Consider the following 27,424-nt stretch of genomic DNA (forward strand, 5'->3'; position numbering starts at 1 on the left):
GAGAACAATTGAAGAGATGCCATCAGGACTAAAAGACTTTTTAGTATCCAAGTTATTTAGTAGTTTTCTGATGTCTTTTTGTAAAAAATTATAGGAGGCATAAAATGTTTGGATTCTGGTATGGTAGGAAGTAATTTCCCTTGGTCATCTATACAGGAGTTCGAAGAAAAGAATGATGCCAGGTGGTCAGCTTTGTCTTTGGGTGAAGTAACAGTGATGCCATCAAAATGAGAGAGAGAGAGAGAGAGAGAGGTTGAACGTGGAATGAAGGCCTTCACACCAGTGAGAATAATACCAGTTCTCCTTCTAGATACAGTGTATCTGGAAGGAAAACTGGTCAAAAAGAGATTCAGAGTATTTGAAGAGTGAAGAGGATTATCAGAAATTCGAGTGGAGGGAATGTACAATTTGTTTTGGATTGTTACTCATAGCAGTGACTTCTGCTTCTCATCCTGCTTGGTCGGTGGTGTTGGAGTAAGGCAGCCAGATGGAATTGTGAATGTTGAGGTCACCCAGGAACTTCACTATTTGGATAGCTGGACTGCAGGTGGTTGAGTTTCTTGTAAAGAAATGTAAAGAGATCTGAGTAGTTATCAGCGTCTGGAGACTTTAAATAACTAGGTCAAGGGCATGGCTAACTGTTTTTGCACATTCTTTAAAAATATGTGGTGATATGTCATCCGTTCTCACAGCCTTATTAACACCTAACCCAAGCAATACTTGATACGCCTCTGATTTCATCTTTAATTCACTTACTCCTTGCCTTGTTTCCACATGTTGCATAGCATCATTCACACCACTATGATATACAATGATGAAGGGTTCATTATATAATTCCACTAGATTATCTGATATGGTTATGCTACCATAACTGTCCACCAGCATCATCCTGTCATAATTATTTCTTTTGCATAGCAGAAAAATTCCTTTGGATTAGCTTTGACCTGATTGGTCAATCTCCTTCCATATTCTACTTTTTCTTATTTAACCATGCCTGTCACTTTTCTGGCCTGCAGTTTGTATTCTTCATGCACCTGTTCACTACAAACTGTCTTGTACTTCCTCCATAACAATTTCTTTTGTAACACCATTTGCTTGATTTCACTTTTCATCCATCTAACTGCTACTCTATTTATTCACTTAATTCTTGGTATGCAGTTATGCACTGCTTCTGTTAGATACTGCAATATCATTTCTCATGCACTGTTAACATCTTTTCTACATAATTCATCAATCCAATGAATTGAAGCTAGTTGACTATGGAGCTTCTCATAATCCTTATAATTCCACCTATAAACCTTCTTGATAACAACTTTTTCCAGTTTGACTACCTTCTAAACCAATACCTCATGATCACTTTCACCAACAGGTGGCAGTGTTGATACCTCATTCACAACCACATCCTGTGAGAATATCACCAAATCTAATACTGATAATGAAAATTTTAAAGAAATTTAATGAAGGTCTTGCAGTGGATATGGTTCCTAAGGAGTGGAAAGAATGCAAAATAGTACTACTCCATAAGCACGATTCTAGGACAGACGTTTCCGATTATAGACCAGTATGTATAACTGCAGATGTAGTCAAGGTGTTGGAGAGATTGGTTAGAAATAGGATGACTGACATAGTATTCTTTTTGATGATGGTCAGCATGTATCTGTAAATGGTAGGTCTTGTTTTAGCAATTTGAACTTGCATATTACGATAACATAAAAAGCATGTTAGATTAGAGAGAAATGTGATATTCTGGGATTTGCAAAAGCATTCAATAGAGTACCACATCATAACTCGTGTACAAGCTGCAGAAAATGGGAACAAATAGTATATTGTTAGATGGATTCATGATTGGTTCTCTGAACCACACCTGCAAGTTGTATATAATGGAGCGGTGTCTCAAAAAAAAAGAAAGGAGGGTAACCAATGGTGTGCCCCAGAGTTTTGGTCTTGGGGCCCTAATGCTTAACTTTTTTGTAAATGATATATCATGTGGATTGACTGTGGATCTTCAGTTGTTTGCTGATGATGCAAAGTTGGGAAGAATTATAAGTAGCACTGCTGATGTTTGATTTTTTAATGATACTTGTGACAGAATGATTAGAAATGTATACACGTTAGCACAAGAATAATGTTTAATTTGCCAAATATTTCGGTCTAAATATTACAGACCATCTTCAGTGGCTACATAGGAATAGTTTTTAAAAAACAAAGTGGAATATGAACAACTGATCGTTCATACATAGGATGAGTCGCGTGATGTCATATCGCTAAGTATCAGAAGAGTAAACATTAAAAAAAAAAACATAATTAAAGATATTAATTCAGAAATTCATATAATGATCTTAAATAAGACTGATAAAAATTTTTTTAAAAACATTAACGTGTTATCCTGATTAAACTTTCCCCAAATTTTTGATATAGATATACAGTCATTACGATTCAAGTTAGGACGTTGAAGTAAGGCCCCTACACTTTCTTTAAATAAACATTCAAATATGTAGTGACATCTGTGTAAGAGGAGAGTCTTGGACCAAAGGATGTTGTGGTTTGTTTCAAATTCATGCTGAGCTAATCCAGATTTCTCAGGTTTGTTGTGTTGAATTGATGACTGATGCTCTTGAATTCTTTTTTTTCTATGGAACGTTTTATGTTTTATGTTCTACCAAAAATACATAAGATAGATATTCCTCTTCACCCTATAGTGGATTGTATTGATTCTCCTACCTATTGCATAGCCAAATATCTATCTAAATTATTGAAGTCACACATTGGCAACTCACGCTCTTTTTTGAAAAACTCTTCTGATTTCTTAAATAAATTAAAAAACTTCTCTTTACGACCTACAGATCTTATGGTTGCATTTGATATAGAATCTTTATATACGAATGTACCTCTCAAAGAGACTTTGGAATTACTGCCTGACATCTTCTCACAAGATATTATAAAACTATTGGATTTTGTAATGCACTCTGGATATTTCTTATGTCAAAATTAATTTTACAACCAAGTGGAAGAAACAGCTATGGGAAGTCCACTCTCTCCTGCTCTTGCAAACTTTTATTTAGAACATCTAGAAGAAGTCCTGTTCTCATCTATATTCCCTCAACCACCTTTTGGGTTAGATATACAGATGACATCTTTGCTGTATGGCCTCATGACAGAGACTCCTTACTAAGCAGTATCAATTCCTTACATCCTCGTATAAAGTTTACCATGGAAATTGAAAAAGACAACAAGTTATCCTTTTTAGATGTCCTTCTCATCCGTTCACCTTCTGGTATTCTTACAACAACAGTTTACAGAAAACCACTTTCACAGGTCGTTATATTCTCAAAGAATCTGCTCATCACCCTTGTCAAAAAATAGGAGTCACAAAATGTTTAATCCAAAGCCAAAACTAACTGTTCAACTTCTCATTTATTACAGAAGGAACTTTTGACTATCAAACATCACATGAAACTAAATGGCTTCTCCGAAAAGAGTACACAACATCTTTTTGATTCTTACAAATCAACACAGAACAACCAAGATTCAATACGTCGAGTTCCAATTCCTTACATTTCTGGGATTTCAGAACCAATTTCAAGAATTCTAAAGAAATATGACCTAACAGCCACTTATACACCTATTAACAAATTATCCACCCATTTTCCTTCATCTAAAGATAAACGCTCAGTGTCTCTACCTGGTGTGTATCAAGTTCCTTGTAATTGTAATCTTTCTTACTTTGGACAAACTGGACATTCCATAGAAAAAAGAATTCAAGAGCATCAGTCATCAATTCAACACAAAAAACCCGAGAAATCTGGATTAGCTCAGCATGGATTAGAAACAAACCACAACATCCTTTGGTCCAAGACTCTCCTCCTACACAGATGTCACTACAAATTTGAACATTTATTTAAAGAAAGTGTAGAGGCCTGACTTCAACTTGAATCGTAATGACTGTATATCTATATCAAAAATTTGGGAAAGTTTAATCAGGATAACACATTTTTTTTTTAAATTTTTTTTTATCAGTCTTATTTAAGATCATTATATGAATTTCTGAATTAATATCTTTAATTATGTTTTTTTTTTAAAAAAAAATGTTTACTCTTCTAATACTTAGCGATATGACATCACGCGGCTCGTTCTATATATGAATGATCAATTGTTCATATTCCACTTTGTTTTTTAAAAACTATTCCTATGTAGCCAATGAAGATGGTCTGTAATATTCAGACAGAAATATTTGGCAAATTAAACATTATTCTTGTGCTAAAGTGTATATATTTCTAACTGCTGATGTTAATTCCCTTCAGGAAGATTTGAATAGACTTTTCATTTGAACAAAGCAGTGGGGTTGTAGTTTCAACATTAATAAGTGCAAGGCATTGCATTTTGGAGTGCAGAAAAATAAAGCTGTGTACTATATTAATGTTACTGTACTGCAGTAGCTGAATGAGATTCAAGATTTGGTAGTGATGGTTGACAGTAGACTGAAGTTTAGAGGACATATTGCAAGTGTTGCAAAGACTATGCATTGCAGTGCCACTATAATAAGAAGTATGCTGATATGTAGAGATAAGGAGGCAGTTATGCCACTGTATAAAGCACTAGTGGGGCCACACTTGATCTGTTGTGCTCAGATTTAGTTACCTAGATTTTACTGTGATGTGGAAACAGTGGAGAAAGTCTAGAGACAAGTGACTAAGACAATATCAGGACTCTGAAATGTTGGCTATGGAAAGAGAGAGAGAGAGAGAGAGAGAGAGAGAGAGAGAGGTTGGAGGAATGTGGACTGCAGAGTTTGGTAGATAAGAGGAAAAGAGGTGATATGATAGGGACGTTCAAGTTAGTGAGGGGATTTTATCAGATTAATCCCAAGAAGATTATAAAATAGTAGAAGGCAAGAGGGGAAGAACCAGACGGCATCCCTGGAAGTTATGTAACTGTGGTGAAGAAGAGTACGAGGAGTAGATTTTTTACATGGAGAATTGTGAGTGAATGGAATGCATTACCAGATATGTTGTTAATGTAGGTGGTGTTAAAGATTTTAAGATTCAGTACAATAAATATGTTGTCTGTTGAATGAACCTCCCACGATGAGTCTGCCGACTCCATGGAGGGTATAATAATAATATTATTATTATCACATGCTTCCATCACATGCTGCTTAGATAGTTATCCTGCAGAAATTCAACAAATTCATTCTCCTTGTTACCATACACTATCTCTTCTTTCCGATCCACATTCCTATAATTAAAATCTCCCATTAGGATCATCTTCCTTTTACTTGCCCAACTAATTTGTCTAAACATTTCACAATCAGTGCTCTCCACATTCCCTATAACAACATCCTATTAGATATACTATTCCATTGATCTCAACTTCACACCAAATAGCTTAAAAATCTTCACATGTACTACTATTTTCCACCTTCCACTCTTGAAGGACACAGTTCCTATTATTATTATTATTATTTAGGCCTCCAAGGAGTCAAAAGACTCATCACAGGCGGTCCTAGGAAACACGTCTATCAAGACTCATCGTGGGAGATCCCTCCTAGGAAACACAAAGTTCATCATACCACTCCTTAAACTCATTGACCATTCTCGCTCTCACCACTCTATCAGGCAATGCATTCCAAGGTTCAACCACCCTCCATGCAAAGAAACCACTCCTCACCCTCTTGATCACAGTTTCCTTTCATAACTTCCACAGATGGCCCCCTTGTCATCATTCCTTCCCGCTGTTCAACCAAGCAAAAGAACTCCCCAGTGTCAACCCTGTAACCACGCAACAGTTTAAAAGTCTCAATCATATCACCTCTCCTTCTTCTATCCACCAAACTCTGCAGTCCACATTCCCTCAGCCGATCCTCATAACTAACATTGTACAGTGCTGAAACCATCTTTGTTATCTGCCTTTATACCCTTTCCACAGTTAATTTATCCCCTTCAAATCTTGGGGACCAAATCTGAGAACAATAATCTAAGTGTGGTCTGATCAGCATCTTATACAATGGAATGATAACTCTTATCTCTGCAGGTCAGTGTCCTTCTCATTATTACAGCAATCCTCTGTGTTACCTTCATCAACTTTGCAATATGTCCCCTAAATTTCAGGTTTCTATCAATCATCAACCCCAGATGTCTTGTCTCCCTTACTTCCTCCAATATAGCTCCTCCAATAGAGTATGCAGCATCCCATCGATGTGTCCCAAACCTCAAGAACTTACATTTTGCTGCATTAAACCGACACCCCCATTCATTTGCCCATCTGTCTAGCTTATTCAAATCCTCTTCCAGGGCTACCACATCTGCACTATTACTAATAACCCTTCCCAGCTTCACATCATCTGCAAACAACTGAATATCCCCCTACAATCCACTGACAATGTCATTGATATAAAGGTTAAACAATATAGGTCCCAGTACTGAGCCCTGTGGGACCACACTTGTAACCCTCTGCCTCCTTGAAACTGCCCCACCACACACAACTCTCTGATATCTATCGCAGCCAATCCTGAATCTAGTTGACCAACCTGACATCCAAACCCATGTGCTGCAACTTAAATATCATATCAGATTATCATGTGGCACCCTGTCAAATGCCTTCACTAAATCCAAGAAAATGGCAGTATATGCCTTTCCCTCACCTACTGCTTACAAAGAACTTACAAAGGAGCTGTAAGTTCTTGAGCACAAAACTCGTGGTGAAATACCATCCAGTCCCACAGCTGTACTGACATCCAGAATATTCAGTATTTGGAATACGCTCTCCTCCTGCACCTCTCAACCTCGAACCTGCCCTATTCCTCTAGTATTAAAATTTACTCCCGCAGGATGAAATACACCAATAAAGTGTTCATTGAACAATTCCACTATGTCCTCTGCATCAGTCACTCTATTCCCATTTTTATCCCACAATGTCATTCTTCCACAATCATTTTTCCTCCTACTGGCCAAATAGCTAAAAATTTTCCTAGGATTTTCTTTGGATCTTAGGGCCAATCTCTTCTCATATTCCATTTTCGCCTTCCTTACCATACTAGTCACTCTTCTGGCCTGTGTCTTATATTCTTCATGCATTTACTCTTCAATTGTCTCCTTATATCTCTTCCATAATCTCTTTTTCGCATGCAGTTATTGTTTAATATTGTTTGTCATCCACTTTATACCAAATTGTGTTCTCTTCTTCACTTTTGGAATACAGCTTACTATTGCTGCTAACAAATATTCCTTCACAATTTCCCAAGCACTAATGATATTCCGGCCTTCCAATCCATGAAACTTCCCCAAGTTGATGTCTAAGACTATTATAAACACCTGCCTTATAATTCTACATATGTTCCCATCTCTTTGCTACTCCTGCATGTCTTTTTATCTTCCAAGTCAAAACCACATGGTCACTCTCTCCAACTGGTGGGAGAGATGTCATCTCAGCTATTATCAACTCTTCTGATGCTATGACCAAATCAAAAACTCTTGTTCCCTCTATTACATGTTGCCTAAGACATTTGTCCCTCAAGAATTCTAGAAATTCCATTCCCTTATTGCTACATGCATCTTCCTTTCCCCAATTTATACTGCTATAGTTAAAATCTCCCATAACAATCATTCTTCTTGCACTTGCAAAGCTCAACTGTCTAAATATCTCCTGGTCCCCACCCTTTGTGCTCCTTGGTTTGCAGCAACATCCCCACTAAATATCCTGTCTTGCCCACCTCTACCTCACACCATATGCTTTCAAAATCATTAGTGTCACTGCCTTCCAAAGTCTCCACTCTTAGAGGACATAATTCGTCACTTATCATAAGTACTCCAATCTTGGGTACTGCTTATGATGAGTGATGCTACTTCTATTCCTGTTATTATATCCTCTTCTGTCAACCACATCTCAGTGATCCCAATAATCTTTGGCCAGGCTGATGCTATCAGCACCACCAGTTCCCCTCCTTTATTCCGGATACGCCTGGCATTAGTATAAAGCATAAAAATGCCACTGTTTCTATACCCAGCATTATCCTCTCTAGACTCCACTGGGCTCAGCGTTACCTGATGTCATCCCCCTTCTCCAAAGTACCCATTCCCACAAGATGTCACCCTTGCTACCATCCACCTTGGGCATTCTAGTTTCCCTGCAGAGACACACTGACTTGTTCAGAACAGCAATCTTTCCAGATGTCTATGCCCATCCTCATTCAAATGCAAGCGGTCTCTCGCATACAATTCCTCTCTGTCCTCAAATGCCCTCCAAGCATCCACATATTCCAATCCTCTCTTCTGATACATTCTGGCTATTATGTTATTCAATATTACTGATCTTCTGCTCAGCTAGTCACTATCATACCTAGGTAACACACACACACACACACAATCTTTCCTCTCTGCGTCTTCTTTCGTACTACCTCAAGCAAGAATCTCATATCTCTCACTGCCCAATTTACATTACCTCTAAAGTCATTTGTTCCTACCATCACAATCATCTTATCCACCCTTTCACCCCTCTTAATTGGGCATAGTCACACTTTCTATCATTCCTCCAGGCAAACATTCCTCCCGCATCCTATCTTGCACACCACGGATCATTGAGTCCCCATACATTACACCTCTTACCACCCTGTTCCTCGATTGCTCACATGCATCCCTCACTCTCTCTCCTCTAATACTTTCTCTCTGTGTTCCTCTACTTACCTGCCTCCCTGACATCACTCTATCCCTGGTTCCAGCGTTCCCTCGCATTCTTCTCATTCTCTCTCTCCTACTGTTCCTATTCTCTCCTCTTCTATCATTCCCATCTCTCTCTCTCATTCCCTCTCTTCCACTTATCCTACTCTCTCCTCTTCTATCATTCACATAATTCTCTCCTCTTCTATCATTCCCATACCTCTCTCTCATTCTCTCTCTTCAACTTATCCTATTCTCTCCTCTTCTATCGTTCATATAACTCTCTCTCACTCTCTCCTACTGTTCCATTCTCTCCTCTTCTATCATTCCAATACCTCTCTCTCATTCCCTCTCTCCTACTGCTTCTATTCTCTCCTCTTCTATCATTCCTAAAACTTTCTCTCACTCCTACTCTGATTCGCCTTGCATACATCTCTTCCATTCTCCTAATCTCATCTTTCATACTTCTCACCTCATTCACAAGATTTCCATCTCCTCTTTCAGCTCATCTATCCCTCTCTGCAAGTTAGTCACTCTTACTCACATTCACATTCATTTACTCAATCAAAACCATCTCCGTAAACTTCACAGTCATTCAAGCATTCCACACTCCCGACTCTTATTTTCTCATTCATACTTCACTCATCATTCTCTCGTATCACACTACTCGTCTCCCGACATTCATTTCCCGTCCCTGAAGCAACTAGGTCAGTTATCAAAATATCTAATTCATTGGTTTCCTCCCACTGCCTGCATTTTGCGCATATACGCACTCCCCCTTCTCTCACCCACCACATATCCAACTCTTGGGAAGCATACATGCCGCAAACACTGCATGCCACAAAGTCCTTAATTATGTTATGTATAATAGAGTTTGTAAATGGCAGAGGACTTGGTGACACACCATTTGTGATTGCAGCTGCATCCACCATCATTCCTTACTGCCAAGTAACTACTAAATTACTCGCTAAAAATATATATGAACGCTGTATCATAGATATACAGTATATATATATATAAATAAATGCTAAATATAAACATATATATATATAAATATAATATTATATTCAACTATACTAGATAGCTAAAACTTATCTTCTCTTCCACTGCAAATGCTGCTGACTGTGACCTCGCCTTCTCGGTAACCCAAAAATAACACAATATATAACAACAATATATATAACAATATATGACAAACTCCAAAAGCAGAACCACTAAAGAACACTTGTGTTACTAAGAAAAAAATGTAGCACAATTCACAAAAGAATTCACACTATACACCGTTTAAAAAGCACTTTTTTTTATCACAGCTCAAATCAACTGCCACATGCTTTTCTCTCATCACCCCTATGCTATCATTAACAATACTACTCCACTTCCTCCTCCAAAATAGAATATTATAATAGAATAGAATTTTCCTAAATAAAATTTTTGGAAAATTCTATATCTTATCATTTCAAGTCCTGACAGTACATCATCTTCAGTCAACCAAGTTTCACTTATGCTAATTATCTTTGGGCACACTGATTCAATCAATGCTACAAACTCGGCCCCTTTATTTCTGATTACTAGTATGCAAGCATAACAATTCTCCACTCTTTGAGGCCATTCCATCAACACAATAAAAAAAACAATAATTTAGAATGGTAGAAAAATGGACAACATTTCAAATAAAATATGATCTGTTTTAAATAAAACATCTATTTCAATTAATTTTTGTAAAAATTTTTTCGTACGTAATTTTCATGCAATTTTTTTTATTAAAAAAAAACATTTTTATTAAAGCAAAGAAGTTTACCGGGGAATAAATGTCAAATGAGAAGAGTTTGCACCATTTTGAAATTTCAATTCTCTTGCCTGCTCACATTTGCTTCTTACTGAAATAACAAAATTATTAAAAAAACAATTCAATTTAATGTCAATTTAATTTTAAAAATAACAAAATGTTATAAAATATTCTAAATAACAAGTCTTCTAAATAACAAGCCAAATGATGACCGAAAAGCTTGTGATCAGAGATTTGCAGATGGCAATATGATTATATTGTGTACGTCTGTAATACTGCAGAGCAAAAAGCAAATGGAGAAACTACTGCTCTACCTTATCTCCAGAACAACCACCATGGCGAGCAAACCCTTACAATTGGCCCCAAGTTCCTGGCGTCCCTTAAATGGGAGAGGGGTGCGAAGAATCTCCGGGCTCAAAATGGTGTCCACTTTTAAAATTGCAACTTGGAATGTCAGAACTCTGTATGAAGCTGGCAAATTAAGAAATGCCACAAGAGAAATGGAGAGGCTGGGCATCCCGATTTTGGGAATTTGCGAGACAAGATGGCCAGGATCTGGAAAGTGTCAACAAGATAATACGACAATGTATTACTCTGGGAATGATGAGAATAAACATCGACATGGTGTAGCTGTAACAGTAGATGAAGAAACCAATAAATCAGTAATAAATTGGATTCCATTTTCTGAAAGGATAATGCTGTTACAACTTAAGGGAAACCCCGTTAACATAAATATCATCCAAGCTTATGCACCCACATCTGACAAAAGTGAAGAAGATGTTGAAGAGTTTTATGAACACCTAAAAGAGATTAAAAACCTAACAAAGAAACATGATATAAACATAGTGATGGGTGACTTCAATGCAAAAGTGGGAAGAGGGGTGATGGAGAAATTGTTGGCAAACATGGCTTAGGCACCAGAAACGACAGAGGAGATCGCCTAGTCCAGTTCTGTTAGGAAGAAGATCTAACAATAGCAAATACCTGGTTTAAACTTCCACCCAGAAGACTGTACACTTGGAAATCGCCTCAAGATAACCAACATAATATTGTCAAAGGCCAAAGCAAATCCCAAGGAGTGCTTTTGTTATATGGTGAGTAAAAGGAAAAACAACTACAACAAAACAACGATAACTTTAATGAGTGCTGATGGTAGGGAGGTAACAGAAGCAGTCAAAATAGTACAAGTGATGATATTTCATTGCCAGGTATGGTATTCAGTGATGTGAGAATAAAGGTATATAAATTAGACGTGCTTAGGACAGTTCAGGACCATAATGCAAATACAACCTTGAAATTAGATGGGATGTAAGCCTGTGTATTACTAGAAAGTGTAAAGGAATTGACATGTGGTATCTTATCAAAGGCATCTATATATAGGATATTATATTATAGATAGGATACTACATGGAACTTTCTTACATAACTTGGAACAAATGGGGCTGAGTATAATGCTATTAATACAGATAAGAGTATAGATTACACTTGATAAGAAATTATACTTGTTTTAATTCTTAACCAAGCATATGCAAATAAGGTTTGCACACAATAAGGCTGGTAACTTCAGAGTAATTGCCACAGTATCCAATAATGCAAAACATTATGGGAAGTGCCTCTACCCTGACCAGTTTCAACCTTTCTTGAGGTATCATCAGTGGGAACTAGGAAGATACCAAGTTTAAATCAATGCAGAAATCATATATATTTTATATACAAGCAAGCAGTAAAAAGGTGTACCACCACATTATTAAATACTCTGGATAAGAGATAGTTGTAGACAGTTATACCAGAGTTGAAATAGATTATACCCGACAATAAATTAAATTCTTGTTTTAATCCTTTATCCAAGCAGAAACAAAAAAAAAGTATGTACACGCAGTATCTTCATGCCTAATCTATTGTATATAGAGGCCACTGACTTCACATCAATTGACTAACTTCTACTGATGAGCTCTCATTAAAGGTCAAAACTGGTGTGTGTAGTGGCTCTTCCCATAATGTTTTTGCATTATGGGATACTGAGGCAAATGATGTGAAATCAACAGCCTCTACACACAAGCAGACTAGTCATGATAGAAAAATATAGAAAATATACGAATTTTGAGTGATTTAACTTTGGTGTCTTCCTGGGTCTGACTCCCATTTTCATCTTTATGCTTCCTTGGATAAAGCAGTTTTGCCTTTCACTGAGTGGAGCCATTGCTGAGTATCAGAGTGATTAAGGTGAGAAGAGATGAGCTTCGAGTGATCCTTTTAGATCAACTCAGTGAGATTTACAGTAACCTTTTAGATCACTCAGAGGTTTCTGAGATCTCCCTTGTACTTTAATAGGAAGATGAAACCAGTTGGGCAGTGGCCCTTTCCTGAGTTTTTCCAGTAATATTTATATATTTAAGTCTACAGTTAATATCTAAAAGCTATAAAGTGCAGCAAGTTGACACATCAGATCTTCTATAACTTGCAATTTAAAATTCTTTGTCTGACGATATCACTATCAACAACAACATAATAAGACTATTTTTTTTTCTTTTTATTTTTCTGTGTGTTCTCCCCATGTACATTTCTGCACATCTTTATGCTAGAACAAGATATTAGTAATACACAGTCCTTGTAAAAGTTCCATGCTTTGTCTCTATAGTAGGGTTTTTTTTTTTTTTGATTATCTAACCTTTATCCCAACCACAATACTAATAGGTCAATAGCCTTTCATGGGTAAGAAACATGACATACATATAGCATGATGTACTAAACATCATGAACAAAAATCTACCTGGAACTTACCAGTTTTCATTTCTGGTACTAATTTCCCACTTTGCAGTTTAGATCAACAACAAGAACCAGCTTTTCCTTGATATTAGCTGCCTGCCTAATAAATGAAAAAATTCTTGTTCCTTCCTAGTACAACCTCCTATGGAAGGAAGAAAGGAATTTTTGAGTCATTCTTCATTTTGAAATTTGCCCATAATCACAATATTCAAAACAGGCTATCATTCAAGAAATTTGTCTTGAATGACAAATCTCTTCTATTGATACCTCTTACACAGATGGTATCTATGAACCGTTGTTGTATAAATTTCTTGTTAGAAATGGCAATTTGGAAGAGTTTTTTTTTTTTTTTGATAAGCATATGGACCTGATACTAAACCCGATTGGTACTGCAAGAAATGTTATGATATTGTTGCTGCTGCTGTCATACATTTACTTAAATGTATGGAAAAACAGATGATTTTTTTAAGGTATGTAGTGTATTAAGGTGTATTCTGTATTAAGGGGTTTTGTGGTTGCCTAAGGAATTGTTCTATATGATGTTTATTTTTCTATAGTTATCTCACACAACAGTTCATTGGGTTTTATAGTATATTGGAATGTTGGAATGCAATATAAAAATGACTGTTGATAACAGATATTTTTAATACTGATCACATGGTAATATTATAGTGGAGGTAACTGCTTATGTTGGTAGTGCATTATGGTTAGATTTAGGAAGTTTACGGTCATTTGTTTTGTTTTGTTAAAACTAGAACATACTGGTGTTTAGAATACTAACTACATTAATGTCATCTACAGCAATCAAAGGCAGGTTATGTTAACCAGTAGCTGCTCATGTGTTTAATGACTTAAGGCTAAGTGGAAGAATTATGGTAGCTAATTTGGAAAGTACCTACAGAAGAGACAAATGGCAGAAAGAGAACTCTATGAGAAGGAATTGGAGCAAGCATGTGAGAAAAAGAAAGGGTTCTTCTATGAGCTGAGTGTTCTGATTGTTCTTGATAGCAAGTAAGTATGGGGGGGGGTTTAAAATGTGCCACCACAGATGTAGGAACAGTATTCTAAAATTAGTAGGATTTGATATTCATATAGTATAAGGAGTTGGAAAGCAGTGTCATAAGTAAAAAAAGACATTAGGTTTTTGGAAGAGAAGGGAGTGTATGGATTTGAAGTGCTTGTGTCAGGAGAGGATACAGATATCAACTACATGGAGAGGGGGGGGGGGATCTGATCTTGTCAGATCTTGATAATGTCAAAGTTAAGGGATGTGAAGTATAATCTCCTTGCATAAATAAGCAAGGAAATCGGTGTTAGCATTAGTTATGAAGGATCTTGTATATTGGAATATCTAGGAACTCAAATGAAAAGAGTAAATGGAGTCAAGGGCCATCTGTCATCCTATCTATAGATAGGATTTGAGACTGGTCAAAAAAAAAGAAGATAATATATGCATAGGAGGAAGTACAGCACTTTGAATAATCCAATACTGATGAAGTAATCTGAAGAGAGGAAGCTATCATTATGACATCAAAATGCTTAGTTGGCCAAGTGAATAGCATATCTACTCTCTAACCAATGGGCTGTGAGTTCAAAAATTACAACCAGGGCAGAAATTGCTAATGCCATTGTGTAGGAGATTAATTTCAATGCCCAGTGAGACTTAGCAATTTTTTTGTAATTCCCACCTATAAAAGTCTGTTAATCCATAATATATTAGGATAGTATTTTAGGTGAGAAAACAGATAATCTGGAAACCTTACTCTGGAGACCAAACATAGAACTTTATCAAACCACTTAAGGCCAATAAGCATGGTGATCGTCTCACACCAGGCAATGAAATTCTTATACCATCTAATGACTATGACAAATAATAATTGACAAATATGCTGCAGTGGGATTCGAATCTACAGCCTACTGGTTGAAGAGTAGAAATGCTATCCACTCAGTCAATCAGGCCGGCTCAAGGATAGTGGAGATCATATTTATTGGAGGCTTGAAATAACTGGAAGAAGTTCCATATTTGGTCCCTAAAGCAGGATATCGTTTACTTAATCCTTAATTCATCCATAATGAACTAATATACTATAGGTATACAGCCTTTCATGAGTCAAATTTACAAAAATTGAACAATCAGAGTGAGGACCAAGACTGTAGTTCATTAAGTAGGTCTCTACACCAGATATGATCACATGCCCTGGAAACGTGAAAGGCAACACACACACACATGTCCCCAGACCTGTTTCAAAGTAGAGTGATGTTGGCTAGGAGATCTGATGTGGTTCAATAGTGGAGGAATCCATATTAGTGGTCAATAAATTGGTGAATATCCAGACTTTCTCCATTATTTTTGAAAGAACTGTGATGAGGGCAATGACACATTAGTTTGATATATGACTTTTATCTTCCTCTTTTGAAATGACATGAATACAAGCTTCATTTCATGCTGTAAAAAAGTACTGGATGAGGAATGAATGATTGTAAAGATGATATTATTAGTATTATTATTAAGGGAGTCAGGGACTCATCGAGGGAGGCCACATACTACCTGCACCAGCTATCATACTTATTCTTGAATTCATTCACACTGCTTGCACTCACAACATTATTATTATTATTATTACCCAAGATCCCATGGAGTCAAAGACTCATCTAGGAGGTCCTTTTATCATACACACAGCTCATCATATCGTGCTTTAAACACACTCAATTTCTCTGCAGACAACACCACACTTTCAGGCAAGGCATTCCAATCATTCACAACTCTGCATGAAAAAAACCTGCTTCTCACCCCCCCCTTTATAGAGTCCTCTTTATACTCACAGATAGAGATATGATAGAGATCTACAAGTTAGTAAGAGGTTGTTATAGGATCAATGCTGGAGAGGTTCTGCAGAAAATAGTGGGAGATCAGGGGAGAACCAGAGGTCATCCCTGGAAACTCTATAAAGAGGGTGTGAGTATATAAGAGTTTCCAGGGATGACCTCTGGTTCTCCCCTGATCTCCCACTATTTTCTGCAGAACCTCTCCAGCATTGATCCTATAACAACCTCTTACTAACTTGTAGATCTCTATCATATCCCCCTCCCTCTTCCTCCTGTCCACCAGACTCTGTAAGTTGCATCTTCTCAATCTTTCCTCATACTCAACATTCCAGAGGTTAGAAACTATCTTAGTCAGTCCCCTCTGGACCCTTTCCAACATCTCTTTATCCTTCTGAAAACCAGGTGCCCAAATCTGGGCACAATAGTCCATGTGTAGCCTAATCACAGCCTTGTATAATGGAACAAGAATTTCCCTACTTCTACAAGTCAGTGTTCTCAGCATCATTCCCAGAAGCCTTTGTGTTATCTTCACAATTTTGGCTATGTGTGTCCCCTAAATTTCATATCCTTATTCATTATCACCCTCAGATCTCTTATTTCCTCCACCTCTGATAATATATCCTCACCAAGCACAAATTCTGCATCCCATTTTTGTTTTCCAAATTTTAAAACCTTACATTCTGCAACATTGAACTCACATCCCCATTCCTGTGCTCAATCACTCAATTTATTCAAGTATTCTTGTAAGGTCACAACATCTCTACTCTTCATAGTTCATCCCAACTTTGCATCATCTGCAAATAACTGAATATCCCTCCAAATCTTCACCAATATCATTAATATACAAGTTAAACAGCAATGGCCCTAAAACAGAACAGCAACCCTGAGGCACACCATTAGTAACTTTCCTTTTCCTGGATATCGCTCACCCATACACAACTTCTTGATACCAATCAGACAACCAATATACAATCCAGTGCACTAGTCTCATATCCAACCCCTTCCATTCTAGTTTTACTTTCAACTTATCATGCGGCAATCTATCAAAAGCCTTTGCAAAGTCTAAGTATGCTAGTGTGTATCTGTCTCCTACATTCAATGCTGCTGTCACCTTATTGTAATAAGTAAGTAGATTACTAAAACATGACCTCTCTTTAGCAAATCCATGCTGTCCATCAAAGATAATACCATTGTTGTCAACCCAATTCTGGATCCTAGTTCTCACAAGCTTCTCCAACAACTTAACTACAACACCTGATACACAGATAGGCCTATAGTTTGATGCTTGAGTTCTGTCACATCCTTTATGAAGTGGCACAATCTTGCCCTCCTTCCACTCCTTAGGAACTTGACCCAGTGCAAGACTCATATTAAAAAAATATGTCAAGGCCAGCGTCAGCTCCCTGGCACATTCTTTCAGAATACGTGGTGATATATTATCAAGTTGCACAGCTTTATTTACATCTAGTTTGCTCAACTCCCCATACTCCTCTTGCTCACTTACAGTCAGTCTCTCTTCCCCATCATCAACTGCTCTCAATGATAATCCATTCTAATCACACACCACCCTATGAGAGAAAAATCTAGTCCTCACTCCCTTCTTAGCAGCATTCATTCTCAGTTTCCAAGGATGCCCTCTTGTCCTTACCCCACTCTCAATAAATTGAAAAATTCCATCAACTGAAATACTGTATGACCCTTTCAGAAGTTTGTAAATCTCAATCATATAGAGTAATCATATAAGATGGATATTAACTCTGGAGCACAAGTTATGAGAACTGGGGGAGGGGGGGATATAACCATTAAACACTTGACTCCTCTAGTGTTATTGTGGAGAAAGACAAATGGAGATGTGTTGTGAGCTCTATGGTACAGTTAGAAGTTCTCCGTCATTTGTGTACGAGTTGGAGAAGAAGAATGGTGCAATATTTCTGGTTGAAAAAGGCAACTGTGGCAATGAAAATATAATTTCTGAATGAAGAAGTGAAATAGTGTTAATCTTAATCTGATCCTTGATGTTGGACCTATTAAAATAATTTGATTACTTGTAGTACTCCTTGTACAGAAGCTATAACAAAGAACTGCAAAAATCATGAGCATGAGCCAACACACATGATAACAGAGAACTAAAAAAAAAAATAATAAATAAATAAAAATACCAATCTCTGATATGTTAGATACAATGCTTACAAAAGTAAGCTACTTCATCAGTGCAGGTGGTACCCAATAAATTGTTTTCCAACATACTTGATATAAGATATGTGTGGCATTTGGAAAAGATGTGGTAACAGAATGTGCTGCACAGAAATGGTTTAAAAAATTTGTTTCTGGTGATGAATCGCTTGAAGATGCACCACGTTCAGGAAGATCCTCCATTACTGATAATGAAGAATTATGTGCCGCTGTTGAAAATAATTCAAGATTAACATGTCAAGAACTTTCACAAATATTTAACATGAGCAGTGAAACAGTTTGTTTACACTTACATCAATTGAGAAAATCATGGAAGCAAAGCAAATGGGTCCCACATGCATTATCAGATGACAATAAACTTCAATGGCTATCAATTTGTTCTTCACTTTTTTCACAACATAAAAACAAGCCATTTTTGGATTACTTACTCACTTTTGATGAAAAATGGATGTTGTACTCTAACAGGAAGTGAACTTATCATTGCTTGTCACCAACCAATCCAGTACCACACACTTCAAAGGCAGCACTTCATCCCCAGAAGACTATGCTTTGTGTGTGGTGGACTGGAGCGGTATTTTCCACTACAAGTTTCTCACTGCAGGCCAAACAATTACAGCCAAGATCTACTCGATGCTACTCGAGCGTGTACAGGATGTGTTACTTCAGAAACAGCCAGGACTAGTTAATCGAAAGAAAGTGCTATTCTTACAGGACAACACAAAACCTCATACTGTAATACTTACCCAAGAGAAGATTTGTGCTTTAAGATGGGAGATACTCCCTCATCCTCCATATTCTCTTGACATTTCTCCAAGCGATTATCACCTTTTATTGGTGCTAGACAATCACACAAGAAATAGACAGTTCGTAATAAAACAGAGATTGAAGCGAAGGTTGCTAGGTTTATTATTTCTAAAGACAAAACATTTTATAAAAGTGGAATTTACAAACTTGTATCTCGTTGGGAAAGAATTGTTGATTGTGAAGATGCTTATTTTAATGAATAAAACATTTTATGAAAATGTGGATGACAATCATCATATGACTAGGTTAATCAAAACAACTAGAAGAGTTGACAAACTACCCAAATAGCCTACATCAATGATTTCACTCCTGAACTTGAAAACAACGGGACTACTATTTCTTTACATACTCCCAGAGATTTCAAAGAAAACAAACATTTATTTGGTGTGTAGAAAACCTAGTGACACAGGAAAATATCTCCATGCTACATTTCACTACCACCCTGTGCAAAAGACAGGAAAATTAAAACTGGGAGACAGAGCAAACCACATCTCTAGAACTTCTAGAGGAATCAAGAACATAAATACCTCAGTCCCACCCTATCTAAAAATGGGTATAAGTGCAAGATGATCAACAATATCCTACTGCAATCCCTCCCTCAGATAATAGCAAATATGCAAGAACACAAAGGTGCAGTAAATTCGCCTTGTATCCAGCACATAACATTCTCCTCATGCAAAATTTTGAGATTTTCATATCCTTTTAAACATCATTATCCACTCCTTAAAAAAAAAAAGTTTATAAAAATCTGCTACTCATGTGGTGTGGCATAAACTAAATAAAATGTAGAAGAAACAGGATGGTCTGAAAAGATCTACAAATGGTTTCTTCTTTTCCACATGTGCAAACCAGTTTCCTAAAGATGTGAAAAATACAATCTAGAATAGCCTACCACACATCTAATGAAAGCTATCCTAACTATGGCAGAAAACAGAAATTTCATACACAGATCATAACAGGTTGGTGCAATAAAAACCTAGCATTATCTTATAAGTCTGGTCATCATTCATCAAAAATCTTGCATATGTAGACCTTGGAATATGATGCACATTATATTTTTATATGAGATAATTCTTTTTTATTTCATATGCAATGACATGTCCATCATTAAACCATTTTAAGATTCCATTCCATTCCAGTTAGCTTGTATAGAGTAAATGTTTCATCATTCAACTAATATTTAACAAACTCCCTGAAGAAATGTACAAAAGGTATACAAAGCTAGTTGAGAATCACAGAGGTAACAAAGTATTTTTTTTTTAAATCTCAGAATTCAGAATTAGTTCGAACTGAATCTTCAAGGATTTCAACATAATCTTAGAAAGTCTTAGAAACTCACACACTATAAGTTTCCAACCTTTCATCAGAATGACATTCAAAAAAATAATATAAAATAAATAAATAAACGATTAAAAACAAAATTACAATAATAATAATAATAATTATAGAAAATCAGAAGATTCTACCTGACATTGGACAGCATATTCCTGGACCTTTAGAACCTACAGAAACACAGTAATGACTATCAGGACACTGGCGGTACTTTGATGTGATATCACAGGTAACAGGATTGTTGTTTTCAAATAAAATAGGTTCACCTTCAGGGCAAGAAGGTGATTGATTTTCTTTATAAACACCTTAAAATAAAAAGAACATATGCCATTAACATTAAATTTAAAATATTTAATAGTGAATATCTATCACATTTTTAAATAAATAAATAAATTCTTTAATGACTTTTATTCTCCAAAGGAATTAGGCAAAACTCTTCAGCCTAACTTTTGGAAATCAATAGGCAATTGGTCTTATTGCAATCAGACAATATCTAGTTGCCACAGTAGTTGAGATTATGGTAACTGTCAATTTGAAGATTTTCACAGTGAGTATACAGCAGACAACTGCCACTATCTTATATGTTTAAACCCTAACTGGTATATTGTCTGAAAGAGTATCAAGTATCACAGTTGATTTTCAGAGTACAGGATTTTCAGGGTTAAAAACTTGAGTTTGTGAGGAGGAAAACACTATTTGTCTGTGATAAAGATTAACTGATTCAGCAGGTAACTGAAAACAATCAGTTTCTTTAGCTGGCAATTAGAACCTAACATGTAATAATAGCATTTCTTCTAGCAGCAAACATTATACACACAACACACACATACATACATACACACATACTAAAGTACAGGAATTGTCATTTGCTGTTAAAGAGAAGATGTAAGTGAGTGGATAGTCAAATATCTGTATATTAGATACCAGTAAGTTATGTATAGGGAAAAACAACAGCCCAGAAGGAAAGTAATATCCAATTCATACCACAAGGTTCAGTTCTTATGTCACAGGGTCTGTCTACATTGCCAGTAATACAAAATATGAATTTCAGTCAGGAAAAATCCCGTAACCTTCAGTGAGGCTAAACTCATCATCAAAGGTTTAGTCATTATAAAGGTTCTCCCATTTCATTTAAACCTAGGTTGTATCACTACCTAGGTTTAAATGAGGTTATGGAAGTGACTACACGTCCATAACTGAGTTATGGTGGCATAGTAAACACTGGATATAAATGTAAATTCATGCACTGCAAGCTGTTAGTTTAACTCTCTTTTACTAACATCTTGCAGTGCATGAATTTACATTTATATCCAGGCATTCTGATTAGGTATCAGAATGCCTCCAGTATAGCAATATAACAAAAGACCACTGCATTAATTATGTTGTTCTGGTTTAATTAAAATGATATGTTATAACAAAAAATAAGCATTTATTCATTTCTCTATTTAATATTTATCTGTCATTTTATATAGTTGACTCTCACTACAGCAAACACTGCTATAAAAAAACTTGCTCACTATAGCAAAAATAAAAAAAAATAAAAAAAATATAATTCACTATAACAAAAATTCCCAACCAAAGCTCTGTATCTGCAAAGCTTTGGTTGGGAATGTTGGGTAGATGTTAGTGTTAAAAAAAAATTCACTATAGCATATAACTATCTACTATAACAAACCATTCTTGTGTGTCTCTATGAATCTGTTATAGTGAGAATCAACTATAACAACAAATCAGAAAATTTCATATAGAAAACTGAATTTACGCAAATGTTCACATAAGTAGAAGCAGCCTCTCTATGTAATTTAAAAAATTATACTCTTTATCAGAAAAAAATTTATAATCTTGAGACACATAACCACCCTTGGGAACAGTTGTCTCATTTCTCAGTATAAAACACAAGAGTGATTTGAGCATCTGAAAATCATGTAACTCAAAATTTTTTTCCCAGTGGTCACATTTTCAGGATTAATAAATCAGGCAAATGCTTTCCAGCTATAAGACTGGAATCCAGTAATAATGACCAAATTTTAATATTTAGGTTTTTTTTGAAATTAAAAACTTGTTATATTCAGTTGATGACCATATATTTGTCCAATGAAAATTATTATACTATACTAAAGTTATACTATATGACATAAATTTTATAATTACTAAAAGTTCCTGGGAGTCCGCACGGTTAGCCTAGTGGCTATGCGTTTCCCTAGGACACTCCTTCCCCAGGAGTGTCCTAGGTTCGATTCCCGTTGGTGACATGAGGAGCTGAAGGATCTTCCTCAGCCATAGCCAAGTTAGCCAGTCTTGGGCGTGGACAGCAGGGTTTTTTCCCCAGTTTATTCTGGGGTTTTTCATCCCGCAAAGCAGGCAAACTGGCCTTGAGAACTCAACACTACAGGCCATAGGATACACCGGGGCATAAGGCTGACCACCTTTTCCTGTAAACGGAGTGAGGTCCGATGATCAATGGACCCTCGACACCGCAAGGTAAAAGAGGGTATAAGGAAGATGACATGACAAAAGTTCCTGGGTTATCAAGAACTTTCCCAATTACACACATACATATAATTATGTGACTCCCACCCATGAAAGGTTTTTGTAAACCTATAGTACATTCGTTCTGTAGATGGGTTAAGAATTTTTTTTCCTATTTTATTATTTTATATATATATATATATATATATATATATATATATATATATATATTTTGTATTTTCATTTTTCAGCAATCGCCTCAAGAAAGTACCAAGTATAATTTTTATGAAATTTGAATAGCATTAGTCATTAGTAATAATTCTCTGAATACCAGTTTTTGGGAAAGTGGCATTAATGATTTCATTACTTGCAATTGTAAAAATAAAAAAGAAAACAACAATGATATTAGCTTGCCAAAATTATCAGAAACTTATGAATATACTTATGAACAGAGAAGATAATTACACTGTGGTATATATGGACACCAATCACTATCACAATGAACTTCCACCATTTTACAAACTTGGCTCTCTGGACAATGGCTATCCTAAAAAAATTATAAATTATGTAAATATAAACTGAGCAACAACAAAAATAATAATAATAACAATAATAGCATAACATTAAATACACCACAGTCAACCCCTGCTATGCAATACAAATTTGTAAGGGACTATATAAGTTTTATTTTTATTTTATTTTTTTAGTAGACCGTTTGCTACTTTTAGCATAGCACTGTAACTGTGGTTTGCTAGAGTGGGTAGGTTTGTGGTGTTTGCTATAGTGACAAAGTTATTACAGTTATCTATAATTCCAAATTTAAGATTCAAATCTGGAATTTGCAATTTTAAAGAAACAACAAATTGTTTTGTAATAATTTTTCCTAAAGGAATAAAATGTGAACAATAGTTTGAAAGGCAGTTACCACTTTACACTCCCAAAACATGAATAATTTAATTTTTTTAATTATACATTTCTTTATATCCACCACCCATGCCTAAGATCAGCAGCTTCATTTTGACAGACAGCTCACACAAAAACACTATATGACCAATACACTAAAGACATCCCAGCGATAATAATATGTAGTTGACAATTTAAAACATAACATTTCAAAATTGTATAACACGGGTAAATCTTGATATATGACGTGTCGATCAATGCAAGTTTTGGTTAATACAGTCATAAATATTTATACCATTCCTCTATATAAGCCACCTTAAATTTTGCATAGTTTGGTTGATTACAACACAGAAAAAAAAAAAAAAAGCCTGAAAACTGTTGTATCTAAACAGTGCTGCCAGATTGTGCTTCTGTCACGTCACTGTGCTGCCATAAACTCAGATTCACTTAGGTGACCATCCAAGGCAGACGTGTCAAAGCAGTGTCTTCTCATTACTATATTTCATGCTAAGTACCACTGTATTTATTATTCTGTTAAAGTTCACATGCCCAAAAGGAAAAATGATATGCCGGTGATATCTGGTTAGAATAAACATAAAATTATGACTTTAGATACAAAACTAGACATTATTAAGCAGTTTGATGATGGTCAAAGCAAGACAAGCACCGGCATGGTACTAGGTTTCAATATGACTAACTGTCATATTGAAAACTAGGAGTCTACAATATGACTAACTCTATCCAAATCTAAGAAATACACAGAACAAGGTAAAGATGCATCAAAATCATTCAATATGCAGTGCACTAAGAACAGAAGTCTTATTTCAGTTGATATGGAGAATCTTTTAATAACTTGGCTGGAAGACTGCAATCAAAAATAGATTCCAATTGGTACCAACCACATAATAATAAAAGCACTTAGCCTGTTTTCATCACTCAAAGAAAACAAATTCAAAGGGGATACCACAATATTTTCTGCCAACAGAGAGTGGTTTGAAAAATGTAAAGCTCAAACTGGAACTTGTAATGTCAAGTTAACAGGGAAAGCGGTGAGTGCCATTAAGATGCAGCCATCAAATCTGCATGTTTAAAAAATAATCGAGGAAAATAATTACGATGATTGCCAAATTTTTAACGTTGATGAAACCGGCTTTTATTGAAAGAAAATGCCATCTAGAACTTTCTTAGCTAAAAATGAAGAATCAAATCCTGGTTCAAAGTCTCCAAAGACCACTTAATTCTTCTGTTGGGAGGAAACGCTAAAGGAGATTTCAAATTGAAATCTATGCTTATTTACCATTCACTAAATCCGAGGGCTTTGCAATAACGCATCTCTGCTTGTAATTTGATGGGCAAATAAAAAGTCATGGGTCAAGCAAGCTTTGTTTGAAGACTGGTTCAAGACTTATTTTTGTCCAGCAGTCAAAATTATTGCAAGCAAAATAATCTTACATTTAAAGCTCTCTTAGTTCTTGACAATGCCCTAGCCATCCTGCTACATTGAATGACCTGTGTGAAAATGTAAAAGTTATATTTTTAACTCTGAACATCACATCTTTGTTACAGCCAATGGACCAGGACATAATTTCAACTTTCAAGGACTATTATCTATGAAGAACTTTTGTGCAAGTAGTGCAAGCTACAATGGGAGGTGCAATTTCTTTGACTGAATTTTGGAAGAATTTTAACATTAGACAAGCTATTGAAAATATTTATGAGTCATGGCAAGAAGTTCAGTAAGAACTGTGTAGAAATAAACTGCTTGGAAAGAAGTCAACAGACACCATAGTGTGAGGAACAAACAGCCATGGCACCCACCTTAATCAGATGTAGGATCACTTTTTGCTGCAATGACTGCAGCAATCCTGCAGGGCATATTTTCTAGAAGTGTGTCATAGCAATCAATGGGAATTTTGGACCATCTTATCTGTAGGCATGTAATGAGGTCCTAGACTGTTGTGGGGTGGATGTCCTTTCACCTAAACTGACACTCCAGTTCATCCTACAATTACAACAGCAGCTTTATGATATGGTGCATAGCCTTGCTGAAAAAGACAATGATCAGTTCAATAAAAATACGACAAAGTGGGAAGCATTGCATTGTCCAGAATGCTCAGATACCTCTCCGAGTTTAATGTTCATGGCACCATAAACAGAGGTGCAAGGTCAAACCAGAAAAAACAGTGCCGTACCATACCATCACACTGCCACCTCCAAATTTCATAGTTAGGGTTATACACTCCGGGTAAGAGACTTTCACCGAGCATCCACCACATTCACAATCTTTTCCTATGCTTGGCAGAGGATGTAGCAAGATTCATAACTCCATAATACAGCTTTCCAAGCTTCCGTGTCCCACTATACATGTTCTTTCCACCACTGAAGATGACGCCACATCTGGGTAGGGTAATGTAGGGCTTGCATACTATTATTATTATTTGACACCTCCAGGGAGTTCAAGGACTTATCGAGTGAGGTCACCTGCTCTACAACTTTGTCTCCACCATTCAATCGCCATCTAACCGTAACTACACCAACGCCATCTACTGTCAACCACCACTGGTATTTCCACAGATAATCACAAACATCCATGCCCACAACGGGATTTGAACCAGCAGCCTTTTGGCTGGAAAGCGGATACGCTAACCACTCGCCAACCAGGCCAGCCTTTAAAGACTTATCAAGGGAGGACACCCCTACTCTACATCTCTCTCTGTTTCCACCACCACCTACAACTAACCACAACTACATCAACGCCATCTACCACCACCACCACCACTAGTATTTCCACAGACAATCACAAACAGCCATGCCCACAGCAGGATTCGAACCCACAGCCTTTTGGCTGGAGGCCAGGATACTGCAGTCCTATCATGGAAACCCATGTTGTGAGCCTCGGTTTGAATGTGTTTTTGTGCCAGTCAATGCCCAGAACTCTACATTTGACATGTCAGCTGATGGATGGCATTTTTATGTATTATCCTTTGTAGCACCCTACAGTCATGTTTGGTGAGTCTGGTGGGTCATTCATTGTGGGTAGCACTTGCAGTTGACTCCCTGCGCTTCCATCTCAGTATGGTATCACTGATTGTTGACCTGGAATGGCCCAATTTGTCAACAATTTGTCAAACAGATAGGCCTGCAACATGGCAGGCCTGTCTGTTTGCCCCTTTCAAACTTGGTCAGTTCCCTTCTCGCAGCGATTTCACTGACTTGTGAGCATCATATTTCTCCAATTTATACTGGCTACAATGACTCGTTGCATGGCATGATGGACCTTACCCATGGAGTGTCCATTGACTTTTTTTCCAAGCAGTGTATCTTGTGCCTTACTGCACAAATGACATTTGTCACTTTGAAAATTGAGTTGATGATCTTATTGAAGAAATTAGCATCATTGGAAAGCATCTTGGCTTTGAAGATGTTGATTCTCCAATGTAAGAGAATGGCTGGATTCACATTCACAGCCGCTCACTGACATGGATCTTATAGAATTGGGGCAACAGTGAGCAACAACTGAAGGAGAGGAGTGTGGTGTCTCAAAGGAAATTTGGTTAAAGGAACTTATGCAGATGTTTTGAAATTTGGAAACTGTTAAACAACAAATTATGGATTTAGATCTGAATGTGGAAAGAAGCATGTTAGTTTAATGAACCCTAGAAAACGGAATTAGTTATAATAGTAAATTTTCCAC

The 27,424-nt window shown here is 36.4% G+C and overlaps 1 protein-coding gene across 1 annotated transcript in view; it reads right to left on the bottom strand.

Moving 5' to 3' along the window:
• The window catches only part of LOC150101422 (uncharacterized), a 274,314-nt gene that overhangs the window by 152,267 nt on the left and 94,623 nt on the right, over positions 1-27,424 (bottom strand). The window contains exons 12-14 of the mRNA XM_090400110.1: positions 23,293-23,374; positions 20,493-20,663; positions 10,450-10,528 (exon numbers count right to left, since the gene is read on the bottom strand). Coding sequence (XP_090256236.1) covers positions 10,450-10,528; positions 20,493-20,663; positions 23,293-23,374 — 332 coding nt within the window. The remainder of the gene's footprint in view (positions 1-10,449; positions 10,529-20,492; positions 20,664-23,292; positions 23,375-27,424) is intronic.

This window comes from Typopeltis vanoorti, chromosome 11 (assembly GCF_054136105.1).
Source record: "Typopeltis vanoorti isolate ZY-2024b chromosome 11, IOZ_Tvanoo_1.0, whole genome shotgun sequence".
NCBI lineage: Eukaryota > Metazoa > Arthropoda > Arachnida > Uropygi > Thelyphonidae > Typopeltis > Typopeltis vanoorti.